Source organism: Coffea arabica, chromosome 6e (assembly GCF_036785885.1).
Source record: "Coffea arabica cultivar ET-39 chromosome 6e, Coffea Arabica ET-39 HiFi, whole genome shotgun sequence".
Lineage (NCBI taxonomy): Eukaryota > Viridiplantae > Streptophyta > Magnoliopsida > Gentianales > Rubiaceae > Coffea > Coffea arabica.
This window is the reverse complement of record NC_092321.1, coordinates 34,056,070-34,076,008: the sequence shown is the minus strand read 5'-3', so window position 1 is coordinate 34,076,008 and position 19,939 is coordinate 34,056,070. Positions and strand designations below refer to the sequence as shown.

The following is a 19,939-nucleotide window of genomic DNA, read 5'->3' as shown; positions in this document are numbered from 1 at the left end:
AGAAGTGGAAGCAAAACTCCTAAATCTGAAATCTTCACAAAGCACTTCACCAAAGAAATTGACGTCAATGGCAAAAGTCAAGCAAAGTGCAATTATTGTCCAAAAAGTTATCAATACAAAATGGGAGATGGCTATGGAAAGTATCACAAGCATTTGAGAAAGTTTCATCCTCAAGAATTGGGCATCGACAACAAACAAACACAAATTACCGGGTTTGCTACTTCTAACCTTTCTCTATTTCGATTTAGTGAAGAAAGACATAGGAATGAATTAGCAAAAATGATAGCTATTGAACATTTATCTTTTAGTTTTGGAGAAAAGTTGGGTTTTAAGAAATATTGTCAAAATTCTTTAAATCCTCAATTTAAAAATGTTCCTAGAACCACTCTTAGACGAACACTTAAAAATATTTATAATCAAGGAAAAAAAGAGTTAATTCAATTATTCTCAAATTTAGATAGTCGTGTATCTATATGTTCCGATATTTGGAGTGACCATTGGCAAGTACATTCTTATATGGCCATAACTTGTCATTGGATTGATAATGAGTGGAATATACAAAAAAGAGTGCTAGCTTTTCGTATTTTTGATGAATCTCACAATGCTCTAAACATTTTTAAAATGATTAGTATTATTTTGGGAGAATATGGTCTATGTAAAAAAGTTTTTTCAATTGGTTTTGATAATGCATCCGCAAATACCGCTTCTATTGGAGAGTTGCGAGATCTTTGCCAACCTGGATTAGGTGGTAAATTTTTTCATATTAGATGTGCATGCCATATTTTAAATTTAGCCGTACAAGATGGTTTACGAGCACTTGAAAATCATATAAAACCTATTAGAAAAGCAATTTCTTATTTATGGGCACACCCTAAATTAATGAAAAAGTGGAGCACTTTTTGTAAAGTCAATGGAAAAAATCCAAAAAGATTTTCAAGAGATGTTCCTACTCGTTGGAATTCAACATTTGAATTACTCAAAGAATCACACAATTATAGTGAATTATTAATTGCATTCTTTGCAACTAACATGACCGAAATATTGTTGCATGAAAATAATTGGATTGTTTGTAATAAAATTTTAGAAATTTTATCAGTTTTTAATGATGCTACTTATACTTTGTCTGGTGTATATTATCCTACTACTCATTTATTCCTTACCGAGGCGTGTAATATTGTTGGTTGTCTAAATGAAGCTAAAAATGATGATTTTCTGAAGCAACCTATTAGGGAAATGTTTAGGAAATGGACTAACTATTATGAACATATTCCACATATATATTTAGTTGCTTCTGTTTTTGATCCTCGTGTTAGATTAGATGGTTTGCATGAGTATTTGTCATCATATTATGAACAAATATATAGTAGCGAAAATTATGCCCACGATGTTAGTAAAAAAGTGTTTGAAGTTAAAGAGCTTATTTGTTCTTTATATAATGAATTTTTTATTACTTATGGTGATCGATTTCCTACTAGTATTTTGGAACCCTCTAGTAACACTGATAATAGTCTTAAAAGGGCTGTCAAGATTGGTGATAGAATACTTCTTGAAAGGTCAAAACGACAAAAGGGTTCACCTAATACTAATACGGAACTCGAATCATATCTAACTACCAAGTTTGAGCATGATGATAGCAGCTTAACTAAACAGTTTAAAGTCCTTGACTGGTGGAAGCGAAAATCAGAGAATTATCCTATCCTCTCCCTTATTGCTAAGCAAATTTTAGCAACTCCAGCATCAACAGTAGCAGTGGAACAAGCTTTTAGTGCCGGTGGAAGCATTTTGGATGAGACAAGATCGAGATTAAGCCCAGAATCACTAGAAATTCAAGCATGCGTGGATGATTGGACTAGATCAGAATATAGACAACAAGAAATGGAAAAAAATGAAGAAGAAGAATTCAATTATACAACTGATTCTAGTGCCGTCGCAAGCAATGAAGATGATTAAATAATTAATGTTTGTTTTGATATTTCATCTCAATTTCAATGAAAAAATCAAATATTTTCTTTTCCATTTAAAATGATTACCATTTGATAGTGTAATGTAATTTGACAATGTAATGTACTTTTCATAAAATTTGTATTATCTATTTATTATTTCGTACTTTGTAGAATAATAATAAAATTAAAATATAATATTTATTTTGTATTTTTTTTTACATTTTATTTAAAATTTTAAATATATTGTTATATTTGTATTAAAATTGGTAAGGATAAGAAATTAAATAAAATTGCATATAACCATACGGAACCGGAACCGGAACCGGAACCAGAACCATAAGGAATCGAAATCAGAACTATGCGGTTCTGGTTCTACCTTTTTGAAGAACCAGAACCGCCGGTTCTGGAACCAGAACCAGAACCATCTTATATGGTGCGGTTCTGGTTCTACCTCTTTGAAGAACCAGAACCGGCGGTTCTGGAACCGTGGCCATGCCTACTCTAAAGGAGACTTCTTTCAAGAAATATCCATTGACCTTTTCTTTTTCTATTACACGCTCCATTAATTAATTTAATATATCCAGTAGTGGAGTATATACTGATCCTCCGTCCTATTATTATTATCATGTTTTTATTTTATTAATATTTTAAAATAAAAATTATCATTTTAAATTTGACACGTACTTTTAATCTTACTATTTGAAAAAGTAATTTTTTGAAATCTCAATATATATATCTATCAGAAGAATATTTTGAATTCAAATAATACATATATAAATTCACCAATATCATTCCATCTATATATAATGATTACCATATCTCTATGAAAAAATTGAATTCTCAAAAAATAGCTCTAATATTAGGACAGAGGGAGCAGCACTTTGCAATCTCTGTGTAGCAAAAAAGCAGTAGTATAGATGACGGGTGTGAGCATTTGGTCTGGTGGAAATGCGCACGCTGCGTCGGCAAACTGAGAATTGAGCTTGAGGCATCTGAACAGAATATTCTAGTTCCAGATGACCTTGATCGGGTGAGTGTTAACTTCGTGGAGAGATGCAAGGCCTCTTGCATTGAAGAAATCAGGGACTGCTTGGTTAAAGGGTTTGGGAATCACAGAATGGAATAAACCCCTTATTTGTTGCTTGATTTAAACCTATCGGAATGCAATCTTTGGAATCATTTCTAAAAAATTGGACTTCCTTCATTCCCGAGCAAATTGGGAGGTTTTGGACAAAACCCTCAACTGATTCCCTCAGACAATATTTATGACGGGCCTACCTCTCTTTCTCTCCATCACACGCAGCACCTTCTGTTCTTCTTCTTCATCAGATTTCCTTTCTCTTCTTCTTCATATCTTATCCAAAATTTCTTCTCCGTTGCCTCTGCAATTTTCTTCTCCGTTGCCTTTGCAATTTTCTTCTCCGTATGTAAGCTTTTCTCTTCCTTCTTCTCTATTTTTTCAGGCTACTCACTGGTTAGCGAAAAATAAAAAAGAAAAGAAGGGAATCTGATACAATAACACTAACTGGACAAAAATGCTATGCTCTGGACCCATCACCTTCTCACTTTTATTCCACTCACGCTACTCACTATGTTTTCTTGAATTACGCATTCAATAGAAGCTCAGAAACAAAGGGTCAATCGATTCTTGATATTTTGGTTATTTGATCCGTGAATACTGGTATAGTTTGGGTGGGCTTCTGGTTGCTTTGTACCTATTTGTAAAATTGTTTGCCTGAATACCTTTCAGTTTCATAGTTATGGGCATTAAATACAAAACCTGCGAGTTTCCCATAAAAAGCAGGTATCTTATGAGCTATTTCTTTTTTTTTTTTTAACTTTCACATATTTAATTTATGTTAAATACAAAACACACTAGTATTCCTTTGGCCGCTATTTAACCAGTTTTTCCTATAAAGAGCTGGTGTGTTTCTCATAAAGAGTTGGTACAAAACATACTACAAAACCTGCCAGTTTCCCATAAAGAGCTGGTATGTTATGTACTATTTAACCAATTTTTCATATTTAAACAAATTTATGAAAATTAAAATAACGTATTTGAAAGTTGCATTTTTATTTGGAAGAACGCATTCCTTGGATGCATTTTTCACCCTTTGGGAAGAGACTCAAAAATCGCCACCCTTTGGGAAGTTAGTTTAAAAACTCCCTCTTTTTGGGAATTTACTCCTTGTTAATGCAGCCACTACATTTATTTTCTGGTATTAATTTTTTTAAAATTTATGATTTTCTTATGTTTTATCAAAAAGTTAATAACTATTGTAGTTACAATTATGGAGATGTTAATTTGTCGTATGTGTAATTCTTTTATTTTATAAGAATTGTTATATCAGAGGTAAATTTGAAATTTAATTGCATTAAATTCTGAAACACTCATCAAACCAAGCATCAGGAATTGGAATGATGCTAATTCCAATGTGTGAACCAAGTTAGATATTGGAATGAAAAGTTTAATTCCAAAACTAGAGTCCATGATTCCATTTCCATTTCCGATTCCAATCTGTGAAACAAGCAGCCCCTCACTATTAACCCCTTATCATTTTGTATATTATAATACATTCCTCCTAACAGTTTAATATATGTACACAACTTCAATGTGAAAATTTAATGAAAAATAACATCCCTAACATTGTAGTTGGAATGCTAGCATTCGTCTTACTTAAACACTATATAGAACAAGAATCAAACCACCTTACAACAGAATGATTATTTGGAGGATGTAAAACCAGGGGCGAAGCTAAGACTCCACATTAAGTGGGGTCAAATTTTAGTACAATAAATTTTATTTTTTAAAAAAAAATAATTACTAACTTATATATAAGTTCAAATTGTACCATACGAGTACTCATTTTTTTAAAATGTTACAAAATCAATTCATTATGAATTTGTTAAATACATCTTTTTCAATGTAACTAAATGAATCTCTTGATTTTTTTTAAAAATAATTTGTGCATTACCATCAACTTGATCTTGTACGGGTTTCTTTTAAGAAATTTATCTTTGCCGTGTTATGACTAATAGTAACTTAATTTTGTATTACAAATAAAAAAGTTTATCGTCCACTTGAAAAATTCTTGTTTTTTGAAACTTTAAAATTTGAAAATTTGATTTTCTCACTCAATTCAAGAAAGTTCACCCCTTGTTTTTGGAAACTTTGGATGAATTTATTCTTGAACTAACTTCTATAAATAACTTGAAATAAATTCAAAATTATGGTGATGGTAAGAATTATGAAATTTCAATTGTTTGGGGTCAATGTATATAGGGATAATTGCAGAAACCTCCCCTGAGGTTTCTGACACTTGCACCGACCTCCCATGTGGTTTGAAAAATTGCACTGACCTCCCCTGAACTTACTAATCCTTTGCAAATTAAGTCCAAACGATTAAAATATTGTTTTAGGAAGTGAAATTAGAATTTTGTACCAGATTTGCCCTTTGTGCTACATGTCCAATGAATAACAAAGTACTACAAATCAATTAATAATTAATAAACTTTAAGGAGTGTAGTTTATGAGTAAATACGTATTACCCATTTAAAGTACCGGCTCTTTATGGATATTTTACTTTCAAACATTTAATTTATGATAAATATATCAATGTTTGTAAGTAAAATTCAAAAAGTGTTACAGTAATATTCTTACAAAAAAGAAATCGGTAGGTTATCTATTTAATATAATTAAATATTTTTTTAAAAAAAAAAGAAATGGCCCATAAAGTATTAATTCTCTGTGGCTTTCATCCATTAGATGAGTAAGGTATTGGCTCTTTATGGGCATTTTATTCTTAATCATTTAATTTATGTTACATACATAAATGTTTGTAACTAAAATTGAAAAATTGTTACATTAATATTTTTATGGAAGAAAAACTGGTAGGTTTTATATTTAACAAAAATTAAATATTTGAGAGTACAATCAAATATTTATACTACACCCTAGCAGTTTACTCTCAAATATCATTGTACTCTCAAATATTAATTGTTAATTGACTTGTACTACACCCCTACTAGTACAATCAAATATTTATACTACACCGCTTAAAGTTTATTAATTGTTAATTGATTTGTAGTACTTTGTCATTCATTGAACATGTAGCACAAAGGGCAAATCTGGTACAAAATTCTAATTTCACTCCTTAAAACAATATTTTAATCGTTTGGACTGAATTTGCAAAAGATTAGTAAGTTCAGGGGAGGTCAGTGCAATTTTTCATACCACAGGGGAAGTCAGTGCAAGTGTCAGAAACCTCAAGGGAGGTTTATGCAATTATCCCATGTATATAAGAAAAGAGAATTTGGTAAAATTTAGTGGGGTCAACTAAGATCAACTTTAAAATTTTTTAAATTACCTGTGCCTAAAAACTAATTTTTCAAAATTAAGTGGGGTCAATTGACCCCACTTGCTTGCACGTGGCTCCGCTGTGTAAAACTATACTGTATATCGGGATTAAATGGATATTTATATAAAATCATAAGAGAGTTAAGCGGATATTTTATCATATACCCATTTTCAAAACATGTTTGGATCAACCACGATAATCGAAGGTAATTTGTATTCATTTTTACTTTACATAAAAACACAATAGAACTATGTGAATATTTCAAACTTTAGGAGGTTATGTTATATATAAAATTACATGGACAATACAGCCCGAAATATTCACATAGTTCACATTTTTCATAGCCGTTGCACAATGCACCCCGAAATATGTTTATAGGCACTTTGCACCTTTAGAAAACGACCGTTCACACATTTCACGGTGAAACAAAGCACGTGGCTTGCACTTTCTCTCTGTTGAATTTGCTGACAGAATTGCCCTGACATTGCCACTGATGTTGAGATGCCTGCTGCTGCTGCAAACAATGAGATTGTCCCAGTTGAGCCACAGCCCAACACTATGGAAACACCACCAAGCAACCCAGAAACTCAACCTAATGAGCGTAGAAAGAAGAAGTCTATAGTTTGGGAACACTTCACCATTGAAACAGTTGGTGCTGGTTGTCGAAAGGCATGTTGTAAGCAATGCAAGCAATCATTCGCATACAGTACGGGCTCAAAAGTAGCAGGCACTAGTCATCTTAAACGCCATATTGCTAAAGGAACCAGCCCAGTTGTCCTTCGTAATCAGGAGAAAAATCAGTCCAGCCCATTTAGTGCACCTTCAAAGGTTGGTGGATATGGGGCAGGTACTGATACTCCAAGACGTCGTTACAGAACTACTGCAGCACCTTACGTTTCATTTGATCCTGACCGCTGCCGCGATGAGATTTCTAGGATGATAATCATGCATGATTACCCCCTTAACATTGTTGAGCATCCTGGCTTTGTTGCTTTTGTTCAGAATCTTCAGCCTCTATTCGATATGGTGAGTTTCAACACTGTCCTAGGGGGATTGTGTTGCAACCTACCTCAGGGAAAAACAGTCCATTCAAAAGGTGATTGAAGCAATGCCAGGACGTATTTGCCTCACCCTGGATATGTGGTCTTCCTGCCGAGGACTAGGCTACGTCTTTCTAAGTGGGCATTTTATTGATAGTGAGTGGAAAATGCACAGGAAGCTTCTCGACGTCATCATGGAACCTTATCCAGATTCAGATGCTGCTTTCAGCCATGCAGTTGCTGCTTGTATCAGATTGGAGCATGGAGGGAAAGTTATTCTCTGTCACCATAAATCAGTCCTTGAGTGATGCTGCGGTTGATAATTTAAGAGCTCTACTCTCTGTTAAGAACCCTCTTGTTCTCAATGGTCAGCTCTTGCTGGGCAATTGTCTCGCTAGAAGTCTAAGTAGCATTGCCCAAGATGCATTAACGTCTGTGTTCGGAACGGTTAAGAAGGTTAGAGACAGTGTGAAGTATGTGAAAACTTCAGAATCCCACGAGGAGAAGTTTCTTGAGCTCAAGCAGCAACTTCAAGTGCCTAGCACAAAAGTTCTAGCCATTGACGACCTAACTAAATGGAACACAACATATGAAATGCTGTTGGCTGCATCTGAACTGAAAGAAGTTTTCTCGTGTCTGGATACTTCAGACACTGATTACAAGGAGGCACCGTCACTGGAAGACTGGAAGCAGGTGGAGACCCTGTGCAGGTACCTGAAACCCCTTTTTGAGACGGCTAACCTCCTGACAGCCCCAACCGTCCTGACTACAAACACATTCTTCCACGAAGCTTGGAAGGTTCAGTTGGAGCTTAGACGCGCAGCAGGAAGCGAGGATCCCTTCATTAGCAGCCTCACCAAATCCATGCAAGAGAAATTTGATAAGTATTGGAAGATTTGCTGTTTTATTTTAGCAATTGCTGTGGTCATGGATCCCAGGTTCAAGATGAAGCTTGTGGAATTCAGTTTCTCCAAGATCTACAATGAGGAGGCTGCCACTTACGTCAAGATCTCTTTGCCTTGTACTTTCCGCCGGACATAATGGGTTTGATTGGGACGAAGTTATTATTTGAGGATAAAGTTGTCATTTATGTCGTAAAATAAACGGTGTGTAAAGATCCGTTACTTTTCAGTAGAGCTTGGGTGTAAAGTGTCTATAAATATATTTCGGAGTGTATTGTGCAACGGCTACGAAAGCTCATGGGGTTTTCTGCATTTAACCCTAAAGAAAAATCGAACTTTAGGGGTTAGTCCGTATTTTGGCCATACTTCATAAGAGGTAAATGCAATGAACCAAAACAATAACAACAAAACACTAACAACATCATCCTCTTCCTCCTTCTCTACCACTACCCACCCACCGTCACTATTGCACAACCTCACCGCTGCACACTCTATCCTCCCTTCCTTTATTATGCTCATCCTCCCCTCCTTTCCCTTGCTTTTCCTCACACCCCTTCCCCTCCCCGCCCCTCCTTCCCCTCAACCTTGTGACCAGATTTGGTCATGGGGGAAGAAGGGTAGTGGAGGACCTTGTGACCAGATTTGGTCATAGGGAAAGAAGGGTAGCGAAGGGGAAGGAATGTGAGGGAAGGAGGGGAGGGACAAGAGGGAGAAGAGGGAGGGAGGGAGGAATGAGGGGAGGAAGAGAAAGAGGGGAGCGAGGGTGCTGGGGGAGTGGTGGTGGAGGAGGAGAGGAGAGAAGTCGGTGGCGAGAGTAGTAAAAAGTGGACGAGAGAAGGAAGTGATAAGGGTGGTGGTGGAGGGGAAAGAGGAGGAGGATGTGATAGGAAGGTAGTAAAGGATACACCTATGATTGGGATGGAGAAAAGAGTGAGGTGGCATTATTTAGACATTTTATCCTTTAAAATTTCTAGCAGAAAGAGATTCTAATGGCTTGTTTTAGGAATTATGTGACCTTTTTGTAAAAAAAAAAGAAAAAAGTTAGACGACCAATTAATATCATTTTGAATAGTTTTGTGATAATTTTGGCCATTCACTCTTCACAGTATGGAAATGCAAAATTGTCTAATAACCCGATGCAATTTTTTGAGCTCGTCTAAGTAGTTTCACATCGGTGAAATTACTCTGATTGAATAAATTAATTACTTTTAAGGATGTGTTAAAAACTATACTACCTTTTATGAATAAATGTATATTGATATATTGTAGAAACACTTTAGACCAACCATAGGAGTTGCAGTGTGGCAGCTGAAATTTAATAATTTAGATCATTAATGCAGCAATACATACTATTTATGGAGCGATGGGCGCTATTAAACATTCGTCACCAAAATTAGGAGAGTCTGGCCGTGCAATTTACAGTCTAGACCTGCATAATATTTTAGTTTAGCTGGGACCTATGAAAATTAGTTTTACTAATTATTTTTTTTGGCAATTTTAGATCGTTAGACAAATTTAAACGTGCACTATTTAAAGAGTGTTGTTATATTATTACTAGATAGAAACATTAAGCATACATGTTAGTTCCTAAGGCAATTTGAAGAAAAAATCAAAAGAGAAAGTATTCCTACAGGTTTTTGTCGTATCTTTTCCCTATTTACCATAAAAAAAAATAAAAGAAAAGAGTATTTCCCCTCATTTTAAAGAGTAAATTTAAGGTGAAAATGAACATAAAAAATGCAGTGATTTGGGTAGGTATATTTCAAATTATAAAGTCTCCATATTTTTTGATATGTTTATTTCTAATTTCTTATTGGAACAATTACTTGTATGGTTTAGACAAAAATATGAAATGACGTAATTGAGATTTTCATCAATTATTGAGCTGTTATTTTCTATGCCTACATTTTTTGAACAATGAATTTTAAATTGGATTAAATTTTTATGAAAACTAAAATCTAAATAAGAGCAGTGATGTTCAAATTGAAACAACAAAACTCTTTCATACTAATTCTTTTATTAACCGAATAATTAATTTCTTTGCATTTTAAATAAATCTGGTCAAAATAGCCCCAAAAAATGGCTCAAAACCAGGGCCGCCACATTGCAGCAAAGACAGTGGTAATTACGGTTACTCCCTTTGCCCCTACCCCCTTCGCCCAAGAAAAAAATAAAATAAAATGTTCCAATGGCTCTCAAATTATAACAAATTTTAGCTTTTGACCCTTCAACTATTAAATGTGTAATTTTAACCCTTCAACTAATTAAAACATATACTCATAGTCTTTTCGTCAATTTGAGTCATTATATCTAACAAAAAATAGTACCAAAAGTGTCAAGAATCACATCCACCATTGAACATAACTATTCAAGTTGACGGAAGAGTTATGAATATGAGTTTTAATTAGCTAGATGGCTAAAAGTACCCATTTAATAATTGAAGAGTCAAAAGTTGAACTTTGTAATAGTTTGAGATTCACTAAAGCATTTGGCCCAATGGTTTAACACGAACACAAGTATTATTAGTTCACGCTTAGATTTCAAAGTTTCCTTTTCATGTGGTAATATTAATACTTCTTATGTTGCTCTTTGGGTTAATGTTTCTTAGACTGATAATAATGGATCTTAATGCATGATACATAACTTGTATCTAATTTTTAAATTATCTTTTTGTACATGTCATATGCATCTAATCCTGCGAATGTACAATTTATTTTAAATTGAAAATATAGGAAATATTAATTCATACTCTTTTATAGTTAGTGATTTTGCAAACGATTCATCACTAAGTAGTTACAAAAATTTTCTCTATTATTCCTTTTTTTAATAATCTTTTTATTTCACATATAATATATCACAAAAAATGTAATATTAAAACCATAGAAAAATTTTCCCATACGGTCTTTTTTTAAATTTTTTTTTTCAATAGGGGAAGAATGAAAATTAAGAAACAAAGAGAAGGCAGGGGCATTTTAATTCAGTACCTCTAATTCTGGCCTTAAATCAGGGGCGGATTTAAGTTGGGGGCACGGCCCCCACTACCCCTTTAAATTCCTATAATACTTATATAATTTTGACATAATTTTAAATGTGCCCCCAGAGTTTTTTTAGAAAAAATGTGAAAGAATAGGTCACAAAATTTAGTTTAGTTACTTATATTGAGAAAAATATACTTCGTGAAATTCAAAATGAGAAAGTTATAAACCGTTATCAAAATATGAAAACTCATCTTGAACAATTGTAAATATTTTAGTTTGTTTTTGAAATAAAATTATTATTACATTAATAATTTTGAGTTTGTCTTTTTATGTTTTTCATGAAATATACGTATCATTTGTACTTGTTAGTGAATTTTTTTTTTTTTTTTTGCTTAAAAACTATAAAAAGAGTAGATAAAAAATTTTAGTGTTATTTTTGCCCCCACTAAAAATTTTTTCTGGCTCCGCCACTGCCTTAAATCCCATATGATCTTCAATCCAAGCGGACCTGCAAACCAAATTTGATGGCATCCACTAATTTGATTTTGGTTAACTACATTTACATTCAAAGCCGAATTAGAAAATCTACCCTCTGCTTTGATCAAAATACAGTCAACTCCTATTGCTAAATTTAACTAATACCAGCCTCACACTAATCAACATCACAAAAGTGGCTTATGCTAGCACAATATATGCATAATACCCGAAACATACCTTCCGAAGTTTAAGTTATTATATTTACCTCTCCTAAGATTTGTTCAAATTACAAAATCAATTGTATAATGTATCCAACATTTTGAATGCCAAACAATTGGCAAAGAAACCCCCTCCATTATTCAATTGAGGTAATGATAAAAAAATTCTTAATGAAATTCTGGAAATAAGAACAAAAATTCATCAAGAAGTAGTATTACGTTGAAGAATATAAAACTTCTTTGTATTGTTTGATTTTCCATTAACATTTTTTTTACATATATCATAGGACAACGTATTACAATTAATAATACAAATCTTTCCATGCCATCGTCAAACTGTAAAAAAGAATGGTAGGATTCACTAATTTAATTTTAGATTAACTTCATTTATCTTTCTTGAGGTTTGACCAAATTTAAAAAACTATCAATAGTTTGACCAAAATGCACTCAACCCTTTGAATTTCAACAACTGTCATCACATTATGACTTACATCAACATAATACCACAGGATGAAAACCCGCACAACGCGTAGGTGTTTGGTGCCTCTATTTAAAATTTTTTACATAATTTTTAAAAAAAAATACAATAAGATTGAGAAAACAGAAAGTATTACAGATATAAGTTATTAAATATATATGTATATATAAAGTAAGTATCAACTCAATTGACGTAGAATTACCTATAAACAAATCCTTTCACACCCTACATAAAAATAAAGTCAATTTTTAAGTGCACATAGCATTTCTTCTACATATGTTAATCAAGAACCTAGAAGGAAATGTCAAAAAAGGCTAACTGAATAACGTAATAAGAAAACATCCAAAGTTGAAGTTATAATATGTTACTTTTTATTATTCAACATCAACATAACAAATGAGGACTTTTTTTTTAATGTCAAATAGATAATTCTCATCCCTATACTACAGCTCATTACAAGATTTAAAATGTTTAACCTTTAGGTTTGTTCTTAGCTAGTTTTATCTCATTCACATCAATTTTGACAAACCTGACACTCAAAAAGAAAGAATCAATCTAGTAAATATATTATGGAAAGCTCAAAAGTATCACACAAATAATTTGGAAGTATCAAACAATCCATCTTAACTATGATCGAGGAAGTCCCTAAGTTTTTGTGCACATAGAATCCAAAATCCAAACAAGTTGATGCCTAATATATTTTTGGTCTCGTCAAGCAATCTGTCAAGCATGATGTGGATTGGAGCATAGAATTTATAATTGTTTTGATCAATAGAAAAACAAAACATAACATGATCCTCCAAAAGCAGGATTTTTAAAAGGAAATAAATTTATAGGTTCGTATTGATGGAAATCCATTGAGAACTAATAACTTGAAATTAAGAGTTGGCTCATAGAACTTATTGAGGATAATTTTTGCACTTTTGCCTCTCCTAAAGCAATCGATAATGTCGACACCAAATTTGTTGCATTGGACAAACAAAAATGAGTAAAACTTCTTTGGGAGCTCAAGGTGTCTATTTCATAAAGCATTCTTGAAAGGAATAAGTGACCCGTTGTCACAATTTAGCTCTAAAGAGAATGCCCTTCACACTCTCTTGAAAGATTCACACTATAGGAAAATGTGAATATTTGTTTTTTATTTGATAACACATCTCAATCGTAATGGTGAAATACCATAGAAAAACACCCCTTATGTGAAAAGAGCTTATTTGGTAGAACAAACCCATCATGAAGCCAAAATGAGAAGAAATTGCACACCTGAATTGGAGTTGGTAGCCATAAGTAGAAAGTGGTTAATGATATTTCCCAATATTTGCTTGCAGATGTGGTATTTTCAGTACCAACCCTGCAATGATGATCAAACATTCACTCTATGTTTCAAAAATTCCATATGAATAATGAAATTATGCTAGTGGAAAACAATCATACATAGAGTTCTGTGAAAGCAAGCAAATGAAAATTTGGTGGAATAGAAAATACCTCTTTGGAAGGTTGTACTAAACTGAAGGGAGTAGTTAAATCAACAAAATTCTAATTTATAAGCTTCACAGCTTTGATACAATTAAATTGGAAATAAAGAAGATGAATTGGAACAAGCTGGCCGTGTTTGTGATAATGATCATCCAACATAAGTTTCATAATAATTTGCATTAATTTTACCTTTATTTCTTTCTTCCCAATTGGTTTTTTCCCCCTTATAAGAAACACAAAGAAATATATGAATTTAGAACAAAATTGGAAATGGCAAGAAACTGATCTTAGTTTTATAGAGTGGTATACATAACTGGCGCAATTTAAGGTTAGAAAGAAGAAAAATCCTACATTCGTCAATGTTGGGGAAAAATGGAAGAGCAAGAAGCAAATGGATGAATGTGTGGATAATTAGAAACAACTGTTACTTAGATAATAATTAATTCAATTGATTGTACATTATGGGAGACAAAAAGAAAGAATTTTGATTAGTTGAAATTTATTGATTAGGTCCGAGATAGTGGGGGTTGAGACAATAATGACGAGTCCATTAGAAACTTGAAATAATGGTATGTTGAACAAAATTCTTTCTTATTCATGCTATGTTCAAATCCAAGGATCACAGGATTATGTAGCGGGATCTTTCCTCAAAATCAAAATCAATAAGCATGTCAAAAGAGGGAGATTTTTTTCACAAAAAAGAAAACAATTAGTCATACCTGGAATAAAGAATGCCCGATTATCAAAACCCAAAGGCAACAACTATTATGCAATAACAAAAAGAAATAAAAGAGGAAGAAAAACCATCGCATATTATCGTAATGTTATTAAGAGGTAATTATATGATAATTAGAGAGATTCTAGTTTCCCTTAACCGTTGTACCTTTACTTCAAACAATGACTAGGATATTGCAAATTTAATTACCAATTCGAAATGACAAAAAATCCACAAAGTTGTGGAACCTTTGAGTGTTAATTGCCACGTCAAATGGCAAAGCAGTAATTTCACACATAAATAGTGTAATAATTAATTAATTGTCACATGCATAACCACACATTCAAAGCACAAGAAAGATAATATAGTCAAGTTAACAAAATTTCATGCTTCCATTATTTGTATTTCAAGGTTAACCACATATCAATACTCACTTTAAAAGACAAAGATAACCCTTCATGCAGTTGAAATTCAAAGATAAGTTTGACTAAAACTCATTATTATATAGTATAAGGATATATTAAGAGCCACACAACACCCTTTGGTAGAATTACATTTACCACAAATGATGTTTGTACAAATTACAAATTTAGTCATATGGTTTGCGTAGATCACGATCTTACGCTTTGAATAGCCAAACAATTTTCAAAGAAACCTTCTCCATTTTAAATTGAATTTATCTCCACAAAAATTTTAAGAACATGCTCGAAATAATCTCAATAATTCAACTTAAAATTAAAAAAGAGCATTTTTAAATCAAAATACCAAGTCTAACCATTACACAATAATACCCTTTCAATGTACAAAGCATTATCTATCTCACCATTATATTTGTTCTATACATCGAAAGATAATGGTTTTATGTACAATAAAGGATGGTAGCAGTTGAAATAAACCCCAAAAAAGGGGCACAAAAACAGAGATGAGAGGAAGAGCTTTCTTACTTTTTTTCAATTTCCTTTTGTCTTTCGTTTTTAGTAGTGTTATCACTTGGATTCGTTTAGCTTTTGTTCAATATTTCCTGGATGAGTGTTAATGGATGTTTTATTTCAACAAACAATTAGCAACTCAAAGGCTTAGAATATCGCATATTTTTAAGCTATAGAATCCCTTGTCATTTGCATGCAACTTTGGGAAAAAGGGTATTTTTGTCATTTCACATCTTCCATCTCGCACACCATCGGGTTAAGTGTAATTTAATTAAACTGCAAATTTCATTTGACAATTTGGTTAAATTTCAGGGAGGCAAATCTAATTAATCCTTTAATTTTGGTCAAATTTCACTCACCATTTTTGCCCTTTGTTTCGCCTACCTTGGTGGCTGTCTCATGGTCTACATGCTCAACCACCCCCTTCCGGCGGTTGTTGAAAATGAACTGCCACGCATCCTTACGCCCCGCGACAAAACTGCTTCCCCACTTACCACCATAAAAGCTACTATTCCTACTCCTCCTGTCCACGTTCTGCAGTGCCAGTTTCTTTATGTATGGGACAAGGGGCAGGACGGTCATAGAATGACTGTCCTTGAACAGTCAACGGCTAGATTTTGGTCAAAAAAAATGTGCGATCCACATCACAAGTTGTATATCGATTTTCACAATGTGTGTGGGTGTACAAATTTTTGTACTAAAATTACACGTTATGCAAATAAAATTACACCGTATGCAACTAAAATTATGCACCGTGTAAAATAACCAAAACTGCCAAGAACAGTTACCAAACGGTTACCGTTCCTGCCCGCTGTCCTTATGTATGCTATAGGCTTTTAGCGCACACTGTGTGTGCGTATACCAAAAATATATATTTTCACCTTTTTTTAATCTCTGCATCATTCTAAATCAATATTTTATAAAATTACATTTGAGTTCCCCTGAAAATGGACTCGCATAAATTTTGTCCCCATAACTCTCAACTCCTACATCCACCAGTATGGTGCCACGGCAGACCCATCCCTACCTTATTTTTTTTTTCAGGGTTAATTACGTTTACTTCCCTTAAGGTTTAATCATATTACCAAACAAATCTTGTGATTTGGCGAAATAACAAATACCCCCTAACAGTAACTTATGTTAATTTAATTTAACGGAACTAATGAAAAGTCAATATTACCACTTAGAATATCCGGGAATTAGGAGTCGAGATAAACATGCAAAAGTCCGGAAAATTTAACACTTCATTTGGGAGATTGGATTTGATAGGAAAAGAAAAGAAAGTAGGAGGAAGGAATATTTTTCTTTCGTTTGGACTTTACTCATGATAAAAAACAAAGAATTTAGCCTGATTTGGAGGGATCCCTTTTGCCGCTACCGTTGGAAAACTTTTCTTCCCACCTATGGTTATGGACTGATTGGGACGGAAAGTTTCGCCTACAAATTTTTTTAGAAATACAAATTTGAAACAAAATTTTAATGATATATATATATATATATATATATATATATATATATCCAAAATCATTAGTGTAGTATTTATTTCTTAAGCTCCCAAATAACATCAAAATCACTTCTATTCTTTTCTTTTCTTTTGTAACTTTTCTCTTCTTTTCTATCCTATGCTCCCAGACTAGACATAAATCCCCTATTTGCAGCCTCAACCCACAATTTGCCGCGTCATCCTTCCCCCTGGCCACTGCCGCCGCCGCCGCCGCCGCCATACCACTACCGTCTCTTCTACCTCCGGGCTAAGTCCAATTTATCTAGCTTCTCCACCAATTTAGAGTTAACTATGTACAAAAATTATAACAACTCTCACAGGACTTGCTCCAGATGAGTAACCAATGTTGGATAAAAAAATAGTATGACTTTCGTCAACTTCCAAATGTACCATGCATAGGTTCATCTCTCATCATGGAATAGTACACCAAATCCAACTTTAATGTGAAGGTCCATAGCCCATGCTCAACAATTCAACTCCAGATTCCAATTTCAGGAGATAAGAAATAGAGAAAACAATGCAGTCTTCATGGTTGAAAATTCATGGAACAAGATCCTCTTAGCCCAAATACTAGTACTCTAGTAGAATTGCAAGAATTACAAGAAATCCCATTTCAAGAAACCACGTAATAATAATTCCAGAAAAACCCATCTCACTAATCCCAACTATAAACCAAAAGATCACCTTTTATGGCAATTCACCGAACAGAACGCAAATGTAGGTGGAAGTGGGTTTAGGATCAAAAAAAGTAATGCTTATTATAGTGGGAGGAGATGGGTTGAGGATGTAAGGGATGCTATTTCCGCTGTTTTTCCTTTATGGGTTGCAAAATTTTTGGTTGATGTTGGTGAAGGTGGGTGCTGGAGGATAGGGGGTGAATTAATAAGGTCGGGTTAATGACTGGTGAGGAAGAATAAAACTGTACTTTTTTGGGATTTGGTCTGCTATTTTCTGAAATTTTTATAGAAAAAAATATATTATAATGATTTGATATATTTGAGAAAAAAGGTGATTAAAAAATATATTTATGAAAAAGATAAAAAAAATTTTAATGACAAATAGATTTCCAAATAAGGTCGAGGATTAAGAAGAATTGCGTTTCTGATACGCGGACATTTTGGGCCTTGAAACTTCTCAAGTCGTAATGTCATCGTCATTTCTAACATTTGATAACGGCAAGGGGGGTTGTGTGATAAATGTTTGGACATTGAAGGGGGTTTGTTGTTATTTCGTTAAACCATAAACCATAAGGTTTGTTTGGCATTTTGATTGAACCTCAGGGGAGGTGAATGTAATTAACCCTTTGTTCATATATACATTTTTCTTAATCTACCGGATTTTAATTTTCTTTTGTGTGCCTTTTTTTTAATTAGAGTAAAAGAAACTGAGAGAAGATAAGGAAAAAAAGGTTTTTTTTTTCAACAAGTAAAACGTTGGAAAAGTAGAAAGTCAAGAAAAGATAAAAGGAGCTGTCCTTTTTCTTTTTTTTCGGCAAAGAATCTTTCAGGACAAACAAATCAACATGGTGACAAGTCATGTCATCAGCGTCCATCCTGGAGTGGATACAGCAACCTTTATGCTGTGGCCTACAATATATATATATATATATATATATATATGTCAATTATTACGGTTCTGCTTTTATGTTTTTCTAACTTTTTTCTGGGGTTTCATTTTACATTTTCTTTTTTACTAAGAAATTTTAGAAAAGCATATGATTATAAGGGTATTCTAAAAAAATATTTGAATTTTTATAGTTTAACGTTGTATATTAATTTTTTTTTTCACTTAAGGGTATCCCAATCTTTCGCCCAGTCTAATTCCTTAAGACTGTATAGAGTCTTGTCCCAAGAATCTATATCTATATGTATTGTAGGGAGGGTTTTTATGATGGTTAAATCAAAATGCTTATAACTTCTCATTCTTTGTTTTATAGAGTTTTAAACTTTTTTAATTGTTATATATCATTTCATGTCTTTTGAATTTAAAAATAAGAAGTGGTCCACTTATATAGAAATTTGATTTGAATTCTATTAATGTGAGGGTAAATAAAAAGGAAAATCACTAACCCTACTAAAAGTAAAACAGTAAATAACAATATTTTACTTTTCAACTTAGTAATCCTAACTAAAGAGGCAAATTATATAGAAAACAAAAAGAACATAGTATTTATTGGTCGTGGATTTAAAATATCAATAATGGTACCATTTGTGAATCCTAGATTATGAAATCACTAAATAGAAAACAAAGTACTACTAGCCTAAAAAAATAAATTATGAATTTAAAGGGTTTGGGAGAATGGTGAAGGGAAAAGAATTGAAATTAGGTGGTAAAGACAGAAAGTTAGAGCCTAACTATAGGTGAGAGAAAGAAAATAGTAAGTAATTAAAGAGTGGTGGAAAAAGTCAAAAAAGAAAGGTAAACTACTACAAGATTGGACGAAAAGAGGGGAAAAGAAAGAATACGATTGTAGGGATATGACAAGAAGGATGACACCATGATAAGAGGTTTGAAAGTCATAGAAGGCAGTGGATAATCAGTTAGTAAGTAGAAGACAATGGAAATGTGACAGCCCCACCTCCCCCTAAGGCGAACCAGAGGGTTCGGCGGGCCGCCTGCCCAGCTCTCGCCGGAACTCAGTCGTTCACTACAATTCTCAAATGAATTACAAGAATAAACCTCAAATATTACAATATAAATCTCCAATATACATCAAATTCTCCAAAAATTACATGTCATAAGCGAAGCGGAAACAATTCCCAACTATACATAAAATGATTCCAAATCCAAACTGTAGAAGATATAGGCCATCCAGACATGTGAATAAGCACAACAAGTCCTTCCTTCGCTTTGAGCCCTGTGGAGGGGAATAAAATATTTTTGGGGTGAGTTAGAAGCTCAGCAAGTAACCGGTAAAATCAGTA

The 19,939-nt window shown here is 33.2% G+C and overlaps 1 protein-coding gene and 1 pseudogene across 1 annotated transcript; both read left to right on the top strand.

Moving 5' to 3' along the window:
- The first annotated feature begins 1,233 nt into the window (after positions 1-1,233).
- On the top strand, positions 1,234-1,950 carry LOC140009869 (zinc finger BED domain-containing protein RICESLEEPER 1-like). The gene has a single exon (XM_072056202.1). It carries the CDS (start codon positions 1,234-1,236, stop codon positions 1,948-1,950), a length of 717 nt encoding a protein of 238 aa, XP_071912303.1.
- A 4,874-nt stretch (positions 1,951-6,824) lies between these two features.
- Positions 6,825-8,505, top strand: LOC113695298 (zinc finger BED domain-containing protein DAYSLEEPER-like; annotated as a pseudogene).
- The last annotated feature ends 11,434 nt before the right edge of the window (positions 8,506-19,939 follow it).

Bases quoted from the DNA above. Each gene is read 5' to 3' on its own strand.
- LOC140009869 (XM_072056202.1), top strand. From the start codon at position 1,234: ATGTTTAGGAAATGGACTAACTATTATGAACATATTCCACATATATAT.